Source organism: Cebidichthys violaceus, unplaced genomic scaffold, assembly GCF_023349555.1.
Source record: "Cebidichthys violaceus isolate CVI_PGR_0920_01 unplaced genomic scaffold, fCebVio1.0.p SCAF_51, whole genome shotgun sequence".
In the NCBI taxonomy this organism is placed as follows: domain Eukaryota; kingdom Metazoa; phylum Chordata; class Actinopteri; order Perciformes; family Stichaeidae; genus Cebidichthys; species Cebidichthys violaceus.
In genome coordinates this window covers 1,834,029-1,848,448 of record NW_027176717.1, presented here as the reverse complement: position 1 = coordinate 1,848,448, position 14,420 = coordinate 1,834,029, and the positions used below count along the sequence as shown (strand labels likewise).

Here is a 14,420-nt window from a genome sequence, read left to right as displayed (position 1 = left end):
GCAGGAAGTGGGTGTGACCAAACAAGGAAAAGCGGCAGAGTAGGCGAAGGTGACAGACTTTGTCTCTTGCTGGCATCTCCAGCGGATTTCAGAGCTGGCTAGCTTCCTGTAGGCCAGAGAGTGTCTCTCTCTGCCCATGGCCCCCTACAGAAGCCCTGTTGTGGCTGTTGGTCCATCCCTCAAATCCTTCCCCCCCTGGCTGGGGGTGGTATGTCACCTTCATCCCACCCCCGGGCTGGCAGGGCTGTGCTCCAAGGTCCCTTAGCTTTGGAAGAGGAAGAGAAATGAGATATCAAACAGGGTTTTCCTCACCCCCGTTTACTCAATACAGCGCTTCATTATCAGTGAACCAAGGAGGAGTTGACCTTTGACCACAAATGTGTGCGGTCAGATCTAAATCCTTAACTGACCCCCCCTCCCACAAGCTGGTCTGCTGTCCCCTACCTGGCTTCATGGCGGCCAGACAAACAACAATAACGCAACACCAAAGTAGGCATAGGAAATGAAAACAATAAACGCACTACATCATCTGCAGTAAACCCATTAAAAGGATTCCTGCTTCTGTTGTTTCCTTTCTACCTTTCCTTCATCCTTACTTTCCTCTCTCTCTTTTTTTTGCTCGTCTCCACTTTCCTTTTCACACTTTGAGGACATGATAAAACTGTGAGGCACTTTAGAGACACACTCAGACACGTGTGCAGAACACACGCACTCACGCACACATACAAATAGAGAAAATCATAGATCACACACACACACACACACACACACACACACACACACACACACACACACACACACACACACACACACACACACACAAGCATACACTCAGATAGTATAGAGTATAGTGTGGTATACTTGACTACAAACATTCACACACATACAAACTCTTATAAACCAACAAAGTCATAACCAGATGTTTAATGTTGTGTCACTGGCCGCCATTGTCCAGAGCAGAGTTACGTCTGGCTGAGAGGCAGACAGTGTGTGTGTGTGTGTGTGTGTGTGTGTGTGTGTGTGTGTGTGTGTGTGTGTGTGTGTGTGAGGGGCGGGGACAGACAGAGCCAGCCACGGCGCTGTTACCCAGCACTGACGAGCGTCAGTCTCTGATGACGTCAGAGGGTCCAGTTGGCCAATCAAACCTGTCAGTCAGACTCCTACAAACTCGTCACACACTCCATATCCTCGTCCTCCAACAGCCTGCTGTTCCTCTGCCGCGCTCCTCCAATCACAACCGAGCTTCTGTGCTGCTCCTGCTCCTCCTCCCTCTCTTCCACCTCTTCCTCCTCTTCTTGTCCCCTCCCCTCTGCGAGCAGCTCCTGTCGCTCCTCCAGCGAGGAGGGCTCGTGGACGGAGCCTCTGCTTCCTCCGGCTTCTTCCCCACCTTCGCTGACCACTTGGTCCCTGTGCGTTGCTGCTGCTGCTGCTGCTGCTGTGTGGAAGGGGAGGAGGTTGCCATTGGGGCTGTGCTGGGAGGTGGAGGAGGCGCTGGATGTTGCATTCGTGGCGGGGTTGCCGTTGAGAATGTTGTTGGCCGCGTGCTCCATCTCCTCGATGGTCATGTCGCACGCGTCAGCCAACTCGGCTTTGGTCACCTCGATGAACGACGGGTCCTGGGCGAAATGACCCAAACCCTCTGATATTAGCACCTGGGGAGGGAAATGGAAAAGAAAGGAATGTGCGGAGAGGAGGGGAGGAAGATAGAGAGAAATAGGGCGATGGAATGGAGGGAGTGGGAGAGAAAAGTAAACTTTAATGTAGTAGGAAAAAGATGGAATGTTTACGGCTACAACTGATGATTATTATTCATTACCTATCAGTGAATTATTTTCCAGATCAATCATTTGGTCTATAAAAGATTTGAGGCCCAAGAGGTAAAACTATTCAATATTTCACAAAAAACAAACATATTAATATTTATCCTGTGAGGTCTCAACTTCCAGGCTGGGAATTACTGACATAATACAAACAAAAGCAGAAAATCCTCACAATTGAGGATGTTAAAGCTTCAGTTAAATGTCTAAACTTCTCCAACCTACACACACACACACACACACACACACACACACACACACACACACACACACACACACACACACACACACACACACACACATACACACACACACTTACTGCCTCCACCAGACTGCCTGCACTGCCATGACACAGTGAGCTGGAGTCTTTTCCCAGTAGCGAGGGCACTGTGAGCGACACCGGCCGTGGTGGTCTTTGATTGGACACTGACACACTGGGATTGAGGCTAGGACTGGGCACCCGGCTGTTCCCATTACTGTCACTGTACCTAGGAGCAAAAAATTAGTTTGTCATTATTACTGTTCCTACAGTATCATCGTCACAGCTATTTGAACAAATGCACTGTGACTTGTAACAGTTATTTGAAAGGCACTTGGCCTTACCAGGGCCCACAGTTGACAGAGGGCAAGCTGGTATTGAGCTTTTCATGGGAGGTGGAGCCCTCTAGCCTCAGAGAGGGCACTCGCTGATAGGAGGCATCACTGCCATGGGCTAGAAACAAAGAGGAGAATAACCCACCAGGAGAAGGAACCTCTCAACAAGTACGACAACGCTGCAACTTGACAACAATATGCACTTCAAATTTCATTCTTTTTTCCCTCTTTAAATAAAGGTAGAACTGTGCTTGATGTGTGCACAGGATGCAGTATACCTGTGGGACTGGCTGGAGGCGTGGAGCACAGCCGGCTGAAAAGGGTAGGTGAGTGGCTCCGTCTCAGCAGAGGACTCAACCCTGCGACTGCCAGAGCCTGGAGGAGGACAGAGCAGAGGGACGTTCAACGTGTTGCCTCTAAAAACGCGTGGAAAACACAAACCTTGCCCCTAAAATGTTTTTATCCAAGGTGCTTGGGGAGGTTGTGCACCTGTTGTACTTGCCGTTACTAAGTAACAAAAAAACATGTACATAATTTATCGGGTTGCAGCCATTGGGAACGACTGCGCACCGCGACGGTGACACTCTCGCTTTTGACAACAATGGATTTGAGGGCATAAAAATTGCGGCATGTGAACGGCCCCTTAGACAGGAGCAAGAAGGATTATGTCTGCCGAACACAGCACGGCGGGGAGTTCACATTGTGTATTTAAACCCTCAAAGTGTGAGTTTGTGTTTATTTTATCATCTACCTGATGATGTACAAGGTGTAGCGGTACAGACGTCTTTTGGGAGACGTCTGGCCTCGCCTGTCTCCTGAGACACTCCAGATGGAAAGACGATCTCCGCGCTGACACACACAAACACGCAAACACAGCATGTAAAAATGAGTGCAGTATAGATACAAACAGGTATTGTATTCTAGTATGTAGACTAGTTGTACCAATACTTCAGAACAGTTTTTAGGATAGACGTCTACTCACCCAGAGTGGTGGGGCAGAGGAAGACTCTCCTGGGAGACTGCCACCCTCCTCCTCCTCCTCTTCTGTCTTCTACCTCTTCTCCTTCCTCCATGGGATTCAACTGCTTACATGTTTCATCATGATACACCAGCCTAATGAGAACACACAGACACCCAAAGAAGAGTTTTATAAAAGACACATCCCGAAATAAATAATATTTAGAGGCGAAAGTGATGTGCGTCTGTTTTCAGCAGTACATGTCAGAGGAGAGCGAGTGGTCGTCCTCGTGGTACTCCCTGTCGTCGGCGTAGCTCTCATCGTACGTCTCCTCCGTTGACCCCTCGCCTCTTCGGATGATCGGCAGACGGCTGTCACTTGAGTCCGAGCTACCAAACAAACAAACAAACACACGACCAAAACAAACAAACCGACAAAATGAACAAACCAGAGCACAGATGGAACAACAGGTAGACAAATAGGCAGACAGATGTGAACATAAACACAGAAAAAAAGAAGCAGCTGATTAGTAAAACAAACTCGGAGAGGAGCTTAGGAAGGGGAGACTGAAAAACCCACTGAGGCATGTAGGAAAGAGAAAGAGGAAGGAGGAGAAGAAGAAAAAGAGAAAGCTTGAAAGAAAAGGAGGAGAAGCAGGTGGGAATTACAACTAACGGTAAAAAGCATCGAAGGCGACACGTGGAATATGACAAACTGATAGCGCCACTGAGGTGCAGACATCTTTAAAAAACAAAGATTAGGACAGACAAGATAATGGCTCATAACAGCTAATAATGTTAGTCAATACTTGGAGACCAGTATTGTAATGTAAGCCTACTGGGAAATTAAGCAGGTGTATTTTATGCTGTCCTCATCATTTAAAATGAAGGCCAATAAAGTCCTGGAATCAGACGCCGTTGTTTCTACTCATCTCTTTAAGAAGTGGAGGCAATGCCTACATTAACCTTGATGCAATTATGTGAGAAAAAACAAGAAAGTCTTAATTCTGAATTCAGGGTTGTGTGTTTTATCTAAACCCTGCACATACTCTGTATTATGTTGTGTTCTCTTTGTATTCCACAGATGTCGTGTCCCCCTTATCTGTCCACATCATACTCCAGACTTAAGCTTTAAGGAGACATCCTGACATTTAAAGTTAAATATGTTCTCCTTCACCAGGTAGTTTGCTTAAGTGCTACAACATGTGAGCTCCCCAAAACCATCTGTTAATAAAAAACAGGAGTCATAACAAATTACTTAGCTTGCAGTTCGCAGAACCCATTATTCTTTACTGTGAACACCCACAAACACAAATAGCGATTTGTGTTTTCAAGCACCAGCACATACACTTCACCTAAGAACTGCCTGGTGAAGAAAAACTAAATAGAATTTCTAAATGTTTTGATGTCCCTTTAATCCACAGCGATTTAAGCTGCTCCACAGCAAACTCTGGGTTAGAACAGCATTTAATAAAACCTGACTAAGACTGTCGTGGATCCGTTTGATCAAGCTCACTCCACTTGGTAGCTGGGTGGAAGTTAACACCCAGGTGGTAAATCAAACAAATCCGAAGCGAAAGTGCACCAGAAAGGTTATACTGTACTTTGTTTTGTAATGGAGCACTTAATTGTTGATCACAGGGAAAGTGAATAAGTTCAACTCCTCTCTAATTAACTATGACCAGGCTGTCTCACAGGCTGACCTTCTCGGATCAAAACATTTAGCAAATGAAAATAAATAGTCTGAGGCCCTGCTAGTCACGCCTAGAAGCTGCACTGTTTATTCAGGAAGGAATAAATGGCCAACATGAGAACAACTTTGCTGTTCTCACAGGGTTCCCAATATATTTTTTTGCAATTGCCAAGACACAAAAACTGGTACTTGTGGCACAATTACTGAAATCAATAACTCGGCTTCACAAGTTTGAAATTGTAAAACACACTTTATGCAAATAACTATACATGATTATCTACTTTAGACACACGATTCAAAACTAAAACCTGAGTGTTGCTTGCTAAATACTGCCATTTAAATATATCACTCTATTATCCATCACCAGCACCCAGAATGCACCTGTGAAAACACCTGGAACCAATCAGATCACTTAAAAATCAAAGCTTGAACACTATTGATAGGATTCAGATTTGCTTTTTGGTGTGAAAGAGTTAGAGGGCTATAATTGCAATAAACTCTGCTGTATGTTGTTCACAGTACAATACAGTAACTATGTTCATGTAATCTTCAGTTAAAGTATTGTGTCTGATATTGTTACAAGTATATGAGTATTGAGAATAAACTGATTTGGTTGTTTCCCCATTGCATGTGTGTTCATAGTTTGTATTTACAGCATGCTACAAATTAAAATGCCAAAGACTCTAGATAATACTTAGCACATCAGTGTGAAGTTTGCATGTTGAAAGTGATATTTATTTAATGTTTGTGTGTACTGTTGTTTTTATAAGAGTTTATATAGCTTTGAGTGAGTGTTTGCTTTTGCAAGAGATGTAAGATATTTTGTATATTGTGTATTATGTTTTTGGTATTTGTGTGCAGGGTTTGTGTTTAGCAATTGCAAAAAACTGTAAAGCTAAGTATAGCTGAAGGTGTTAAGTTTGTCCTGAGGGTGGTGCTAATAGAGCAGATCTGAAAGTTGGATTACGTGAAACAGAGAGAAAAGCTTATCATGTGTCTAAAATGGAAAAGGATTATACTCATGGTCTTGTCACACCTTAGACTTTGATATTTCTTGTGTACAATTTTGGTGCTAAATAAAATGTGAGGGATCACCCAAATCATTAGGAATCATCCTCTGGGGACCAAGAATTCCCAGAGCAAAGTTCATAGTACAAAGAGCAGAATATAGGACAAAGAGCATACGTTGTGTCTAACCCAGACCTGCCATACACTAGCAGAGAACAGTAGCAATAAGAGCCTTTGATAGGGAATATTTGGCCGTGTTGCACCAAACAGTCTATCCATGGCTTTGGCAGCAGTTTCTATAGTAGCAGCATAGCGCCTGGCTTTTGCTATAGCAACTAAAGCATTATGTGCATAGCAAATCTCACCATAGCACTCTGACAGCGATGCCATTTTATGTAGCATTATGAAACCTTTTTGCACGCAGTCAGGGGACTAACACAACACACACACACACACACAGTTTCTCTCTCTGTCCCCTGGCAACATACCGCATGAGGGTGTCATAAAAACACGTCCTGCTTGGCACCAGAGACAAAAGACAGGGAAAGAGAGGAGGAAGGAAAAAGAAAGTGAAGGAAATAGAAGAACCATTTTTAAATGTCATGCTGGTTATTATGTTTACAGGCTAGCTGAATAACTGTGATGTTGGTTCGGAGAAAGGGATAGACTAATAATTCTTGCCTTAGTTCAAAACCACAAAAAATAGGAAAGGAACCCCGAAACACCAATTCAATAACAGATATTTACTGCTGTGCAGACTGCACTCACCTCTTTGGAGGAAAGCACCACGCGGACCTTGGCAGCAGGATGGGGGTAAGCGGCTGTCCTGTGTGCCCGTCCACAGTGCTTATGGACGGGCTTGGGAATCGACTGATGCCCTGGGACACCACCCCGACCATGCCAGTGTTGTTGGCATTGTTGATGTTGGCATTGGAGCCTGATGAGGAGTAAGAGGAAGGGGTGAAAGTGGTCGAGTCCATGAGCTTCTCGTGGGACGGACTCTCGCCTTCGCAAGGGGAGTCCTTCTGGCTGATGTGCAAGGGACGCTGGGTAGTGAAGGACTGTGGGAAGGAAGCGCGGCCATCGCTCTGGTTGTAGTAGTTGACGTGGTTGCTGAACAACCCACCCGTACGCTGTGGGGTGAGAGGAGAGAGAGTGAGAGAAGGAAGAGGGAGAGAGTAAAGGAAAGATGAAGAAGAAGATGAGAACTGTGGAAAAAGACAGGTAATTAAAATAACGTTTAAGTAAAATATTTCACTTTAAATCTTACTCCAGTCAAACACCCAGACAGAAGTAATACCGTCACATTCACTGCTAGCAGGAACAAAGCTCTACCCAGCCAAGGTGGAAATGCAAAGCAAAGGCCTTGTGTCACAAACCAAAGGGGGGGAGGTTATTCTCAACTTAGAAATGTATCTGTAACAAATGAATTATTTTATGAATCTTGGTCTATGATCTTCACAATGCTTAATAACAGCTAGGTGTCAAAGTAAGTGGTGTGATTCTATTGATAACTAAGTTAAATAAAGTTGCTTTATTATTAAATATTTAAAACTACTAATTTCAGTCCATCTGTGTCACGCAGTGTATGTAAAAGTAACAAAACAAAGTGCATGAATGGGGCGATGACTGACAGTGGAGGCTGATAACTCACCCTTCAGCGAAGAGGTGTGTGTGTGTGTGTGTGTGTGTGTAGTTTCTGTCAGGGGCTTACAGTTACAGTGCTCAATTGTTGTTATTATTTAGCAATTTTCGGCCACTAGATGTCCTTCTAAAATGCATATTCGGTCAATGATTAAAATGTTGTTCAATATCTGCAGCGATTGGTAGCCAAGCTATGTGGTGGAAAATGAGGCTTTTTAAATGTATTTTTTTAACCTCTGAGCACATGCAAGCATGTCTGTGCATGTGCATGGAGCAATAATATGGCTTCAAGCTGGACGCCGATGATCTCTCTCTTTCTCGCTCTCTCTTTCTCGCTCTCTCTTTCTCGCTCTCTCTCTCTGGAGAGTGAGTGAGGGTGTGTGTATCCAACCTTTACCCTGAAGATATCATCCTCGGATGCAGCCGACATGGGCTCCTTCAGGCCTTTATCCAGCTCCTCCTCCACCGTCAGGTCTCCAGAGATGGCCCTCCGAATCTCTGGACCAATGTCATGCAATGTCCGCAGGCCCGCCTACACACAGACAGACCAAACACACACATTGAATGTCAAAATTCTGAAACAAGGCATATGTACTCACATAAACAAAATTCTGTCTTTCTAAAATTAATTCATAACAAGAAGCCTCCTATAAGATGTACATTATATTGTCCCACATGTTTCTTTTATCATTGTGGGATCCATCAAGGGATTCCTGACAATGCAACAAATATACACAGATTTATGATCACGGGTAAACAAAACCTCTGTATGTTTGTGTACCTGCAGAGAAAGGGCAGTTTTGGGGGCCACTTTGGCCACCAGTCCTTGTTCTTTCCTCTTCTTAAACTTGCGAAAATATTCCTGGATGAGGAAGGTAGCGTAGAACTTCCCAACTGTTACCTCATCATCTGCAAGAAATAGTGATATTGCAAAATAATGCCTCACATTATTTGTCAGAAATGCAGTTGCAAGTGATGTTGCCGTGGTTTTGGTCAAAGTAAAACAAGAATTTTAAAATTGAGTGTAATGATTATTAAGTGTTTACCTTTTCTATATGTGTGTTTACTGTTAAGATATGATTGAACTAGATTGCAAAGTATGAAATTGCATTGCAGAGTATACAAACCTCCAGCAGGGGGCACTACTTGATCCAACAGCTTCATGCTGGTTCTCTTCCAGATCTTCTTCACTATCGCCCTCAGTTCCTCATTGGCCTGCTCCAGGTTTCCTGCACACACACACAAACAGTATAAATATCGTCAGTAGGCGATTTGAGGGCGGATGCCATCCCCCTTGTTCGCAAAATGAACTAAATGCATTCCCCTTGTCAACCTGCCATCCCCCCTCTACATCCCCTAGCAGCAGAGTTAGAATCTATGGCCTCGACCATAAATATCAGGAGCCTAACCGTGCTGTGTATTGATGAATCCATGAGGCTGATGAAGCAGACTGATATGTAATGCCAGAAGTGTTGTTGGGATTAGGACAGTGTGTAAATCTGGTGAGGAAGTAAAAAAAACTGGACTTGTGCCTCCCTCATTACCACCACTGAGCAAGGCTCTTAACCCCACCTGCTCATGTAAAGCTGCTACTATGCCAATAGATCAGACTGAGGTTGTACTGGGCAGCTTCCAGGTGAATAACTATGTAACTTCCCTGAGCAGAAAAAAGGAAAACAACAACACCTGGCAAGATGGAAATAAATTGAATTTTCATCTTATGCACTACATATTCATATATGCCAATGTGCCCAGCTTTGTGTATGTGTGTATCTTTTGCCTGTGCAAGTGCATTCAAGTGTGTGACTGTTACCGTCCGTCTTGATCCTGAGTGCGGTTCTGACCAGGGCAAACAGCGTGGCGTTGAACATCACTGTTCCATCGCTGTTCAGAGGCATGTTCATCGACACCAGACGCTGCATGAGAGGGAACATTTAGTTTGATCAGGCAAAGTTTTAAATATACAGGTACATTTCCTGTGCGAACTGCCAGCATCCATTGGCAGCAGACTCAAATTTGTTGAAAATAAGCAGACAGTGGTTTGACACTATGGTCACTATTAATGTTCCTCTAGAGAGACGTGAATGTCTAAATATCTAAAATATTTTCTCTGTACGATCTGTTGTCAATGTGCCATTTGAGTCACTGTGGAAGGTGTTATGAGCTGTCAATGTGTCATCACAATGGTACCACAGATGTATTAATATTGCTCACACCTGGCAAATAGAGTGGTTTTAATTCCACCCCAAAATAGTAGCAGAATGAATTCTGATTACCTAATTTCTAAAGCCTGATCAAATGTGTTGTACATTTCCTGCAGCCTTTACACCATGTTCGGGGCCGAGTGTTAGCGAGCATGTTTACCTTGCAGGCTACTCTGTGTGGACAGAGCTTTCCAAAGCCGAGTGGAGGCTGGATTCTTCGCAGCAGAGTCACCACATCCAGGTGCTTTATTCTCCCTCTGGTAACAGCGCATAGGTCACATTATAGAAACTCTCTATGCAATCTCTGCATACGAATGATGAATTAGTTGGTCGATATGTGTTAATTCTCTGTAAACTTACTTAGCCTCTGGGTCATATTCAGCCCAGATCCTCTTGAATTCGTCAAGATGGTGCGGCCCCAGGATTGACCAATCACGTGTCAGGTAGTCAAAGTTGTCCATGATGACGGCCACAAACAGGTTGATGATCTGGAGGTAATCAGGAATCAGTTAGACACTACATTAACAAAATATAGGTGAATGTTTGAAATTATAACCACATAACAGCATGTAGTGAATCACTCTAAAATCCATTGAATGTAACATTTTATGTAAAATGTAACTTTAAAAGTTATCTTGTAAAGGAATGGTTCAACAATATGGGAATGCCAAATAGAACCCCAGCATTCGATTTTTAAGCTAACCACCTCCTGGCTGTTCGTATTTACAGATCTATGAACTATTTGATAAGTGTCTGTTTTTCCACCTTCCCTAACTGTAATTGATTCCAGTATACATACCGTGTCAAATACTGTCTGTTTAAATAATTAGTTTCCCTTTCTCACTGCACTCACCAGAAAGGCACAGAGCATGTAGAAGCTGACAAAGTAAATGATGGCAAACTGGCTGCCACAGTCCTCGTGGGCCAGGTTGCTCTCATTGGTTGATCCTTTCTCACACGGTCGATTGGGCGAGCAAGCCAGCATGATCTCCTGCCATGCCTCACCTGTTGCACATCTGATAGATAGACATGCATGCACACACACACACACAAATATGCACACATGTTGACGCAGATACGCATGCAAAGATATGAATCAAATACATTAGAAGTACACGTACATGCATAGACATGTGCATGTGTGCAACCATGCACCAGCATGGAGTCACATGTGCATTTATGCATCAACGCACACATACAGACACACGGATGTGTGCGCGTATGCATACGGGCATACAAGCATATAGAAAACACACACACAGTAACAAACACAGAGAGAGGCAGACACACAAACACAAACACATACGCACAAGTGTTAGATTCACCGTAAAGAGCAAAAAACAATCATGTTCTGATATCTAAATTTACAGAACAACAGCAAAGACATGATATTTCATATTGTCCAAAGTACAACCGCCTTTCATTCTGAATACTTCAGAACTATTGCGCTTTCTAATGCTGCAGTTTACTATTAATTATCAAGTACTGTACATCGCAGATTGAAGTATCCAAGCACCCTGCCTTCTCTGAATGGAAGCCCATTGCTATGATTCATTCCATGAAGGGATCAGGACATAGAATGCGAACGAATAGAATAGATACTCTGTATGATTTTATAATGCTCACAGAAATAATAGAATTGCTGCCAAACCATACAATACTTTGTCATATCTGATCTATCCTTTCAGTTTCTGTGTTTTTTCTTTTTTACCCCTGCATGGAATCTTACCCTCAACCACACAGGACCGAGAGCTGGACAGAGAGCTGTTAAAGCTACTAAGTAACTGGTGAGTCTATGTCAGCTCTTTTGTGATCATAGTGATCGCTGCTACATGTTTTCAACTGGAATTTTTTAACTCTTGGCATGGTGACTTCTCTTCTCACTGTACAAACTGACAAAACATGATCCCACATTGGCTCTTGTGCGGAGTCAAGTCGCAGAGTCGGCTGAATTTACAGCTTGACATTTACAGATATCCTGGCATTTAATAAACCAGCTGCTGTCATAAAATGGCAGTGGCAGCTTCTAATGAAAACATAAAGGCTTTTCAGAGTAAAAGGAAGAGAACAAATATAGGAGAGCAAAAAGGAAAAGGAAAAGTTACTGTCGTTGATCTAACATTACAGGAAGTAATGATGAAGGTAGAAGAAGAGCTGAAGGACAATGTCGAAAGAAGAGATGACATTGACTTTGAAACAATTAAGAAAAGTGTAGATATTGAGAGAAGTGTGAGGAAGATGAGGGAGTACAAGAAGAGGCAAAGGGACAAAAGATGAGGAGCGTAGTCATCTTCCTCACCTGAAGAGCAGCAGCACTGCCTGAGGGAACGTCTGGAAATTGTTGTTTCTGTTGATCTGCGTGTGGTCCCGCAGAGCTATTTTACCAAACATCTGCACAGGAGGGGGAAGGAAGTAGTCACAGCACACAGGATATGACGTCAGCATTGACAGGAGGAAGTGATTGATCTCTGGGACAATCACAATTAGAGGCCGCTGTCCCTCTCATCATCATTGGTACAATCGACACAAAAGGACAGACGAGAGGAAGAGGAGAGACATAGACTAGCGACAGCTAGAGGCGGAAGAGAAGTGGAGAAGAGAGGAACGACGTGACCGAAAAAAGGAACTCTGGATGACAAGACTCCAGGAGGACAGACACAGGATGGAGGCCAGCTGGAGGAGAGAGAAGAAAAACACAACAGAGGGAGGGAAACAAGGGGACAAGACAACAGCTTACCTGCATGCCGATGACAGCGTATATGAAGAATAGCATCACTATAAGCAGAGCTACGTAGGGCAGAGCCTAAAGAGGAGAGAGACACTTTAGTAACAAGTTGTTGACAGTATTTTCATGCAGGCTGTAGTCCATTCACTTCCATTACATTCTAACACATCCAATTAGTCTACAACTGATTTAGGAAATTCTTGTTAAAAAGGGTTGATAGATTTCACATGTATTTCTTTATTTTTCAAATTAGCAGTTGCGATAAAAAAAAAAAAGTGACTTTATGAAGTGAAAGTGAACTGATCTGCAGCCCCGTGTGGCACAACACCAAAACAATCCAGGACAAATCATCTGACTTCGAAGTGAAAAACCTCAGTAAAATACAAACTGCTCTCTGAGTTTAGCCAGGAGACCAGTCCCAACGTATTGTACATGAACCAAACATGACCAGAACAGGTACGTCTTCTATATTCAGTGTGGAGGAACTGAGCTCCTGGCTAACATTATCCCTGTGACTGGGAGGGCAGGGCCAAACCATGATGACTAAATGAACCTGTAAAAGTTTGATGATGTGTCAATATGTAACCCACTGATAATTAAATAATGATACGACTACAGAAAGCTTAATTGTGTTCAGTGCAGTAATATATTCATGACCACACGAGTATGGTTTTTGTTGTATCACCAATGTTTTGAATTTCAATGACATGAAGTGGCCCGGCTCAACTGACACAAGAGAGAACAGATTATTTTCATTTCCCCCATAACTCTCTATCAAATGATTTCATTTTTTGGTGGAGTGCTTCGTTAAACTTAACTACTGCTTAACCCGCCTAGAGGGAATGGGGAGCTTTCAGTTGTTAGTAGTAGGGTGTTTGGGGGGAAAAGGGAGTAGAAGAAGAAGTGGAGGAAGAAGAGATGGGTAGGAGAGCGAAGAAAATAGATTGCTGGTTAAGGTTCTTAAGTTCCTGGCTGTTTCCCAGCTTCATGTCCCTACAGCCCTCCCTGCCTCTGCAACAAGACTCCTAAACCTCCTCTCCGTTACCTCACACCATCCCTCTTTCTTTTCCTCCTTTCCCATCTAGACTAAACTGTCCCGACGTCCCACCCTTGTGATTTTTTTGCAAAAAATAGGAGGCGGAGACGAGGAGGGAGGAGGCAAGGAAAGGAGAGGCGGCTTGTGAGACTCCACCAGGCCGGATTTACACAAGAACAAGGATATGTTTAGCCCTATGTGACTCAGATCTGATTTTACAACAGTATTAATAACATTAAATTAGATAATCACCTTGTTGACACACTATGCCAAGACTGGATCACAAAATCAGCTATAAACTCTGAAATGTAGTTAAAATAGTGCGATAGCCTCAGAGAAAGGCTCCAATTTGGTTCACATTAGGGTTAAAGCTCCACTTTTGCTGCATCATTCAGTCCTGTGTAAACCCAACCCCCTGCTCTAGCATGTTGTGTCCGGTTCTCCCCTCACTTGGAAGGATTTGATGAAGGTCCACAGCAGGGTCCGAATCCCTTCCCCGCGAGACAGCAGCTTCACCAGCCTCATCACGCGGAACAGCCGGAAGAAGGTGATGGAGATCCTGGCGTTCTCTTCAGAGTTCTGCAGTCCCTTTTGGTGGGGTTTGGTGTTTTTTTTTTAGAAAAAACACAGGACGCATGGGAACACATGCAGATAGGTAAGGGAGGGAAACACACGCACACACATACACACAGGTAAAGATGAACATACAAACGTACACACAAAAACATATGCAGAAATAAAG

The 14,420-nt window shown here is 43.6% G+C and overlaps 1 protein-coding gene across 6 annotated transcripts in view; it reads right to left on the bottom strand.

Annotated features, from left to right (window-relative positions):
* Positions 1-909: 909 nt before the first annotated feature.
* The window catches only part of cacna1c (calcium channel, voltage-dependent, L type, alpha 1C subunit), a 242,937-nt gene continuing 229,426 nt past the window's right edge, over positions 910-14,420 (bottom strand). For 3 of the 6 annotated variants that reach the window (XM_068731361.1, XM_068731363.1, XM_068731362.1), the window contains 19 exons: positions 14,129-14,266; positions 12,655-12,720; positions 12,217-12,308; positions 10,771-10,933; positions 10,278-10,405; positions 10,078-10,174; positions 9,527-9,629; positions 8,841-8,942; positions 8,495-8,622; positions 8,105-8,245; positions 6,838-7,202; positions 6,558-6,584; positions 3,630-3,758; positions 3,394-3,524; positions 3,163-3,260; positions 2,690-2,786; positions 2,421-2,529; positions 2,137-2,305; positions 910-1,652 (listed from right to left, as the gene is read on the bottom strand). In XM_068731361.1, the coding sequence (XP_068587462.1) occupies positions 1,161-1,652; positions 2,137-2,305; positions 2,421-2,529; positions 2,690-2,786; positions 3,163-3,260; positions 3,394-3,524; positions 3,630-3,758; positions 6,558-6,584; positions 6,838-7,202; positions 8,105-8,245; positions 8,495-8,622; positions 8,841-8,942; positions 9,527-9,629; positions 10,078-10,174; positions 10,278-10,405; positions 10,771-10,933; positions 12,217-12,308; positions 12,655-12,720; positions 14,129-14,266 (2,775 nt within the window). In that variant the 3' untranslated portion in view covers positions 910-1,160. The remainder of the gene's footprint in view (positions 1,653-2,136; positions 2,306-2,420; positions 2,530-2,689; positions 2,787-3,162; positions 3,261-3,393; positions 3,525-3,629; positions 3,759-6,557; positions 6,585-6,837; positions 7,203-8,104; positions 8,246-8,494; positions 8,623-8,840; positions 8,943-9,526; positions 9,630-10,077; positions 10,175-10,277; positions 10,406-10,770; positions 10,934-12,216; positions 12,309-12,654; positions 12,721-14,128; positions 14,267-14,420) is intronic. The other 3 variants (XM_068731366.1, XM_068731365.1, XM_068731360.1) reach the window with 2 other exon arrangements.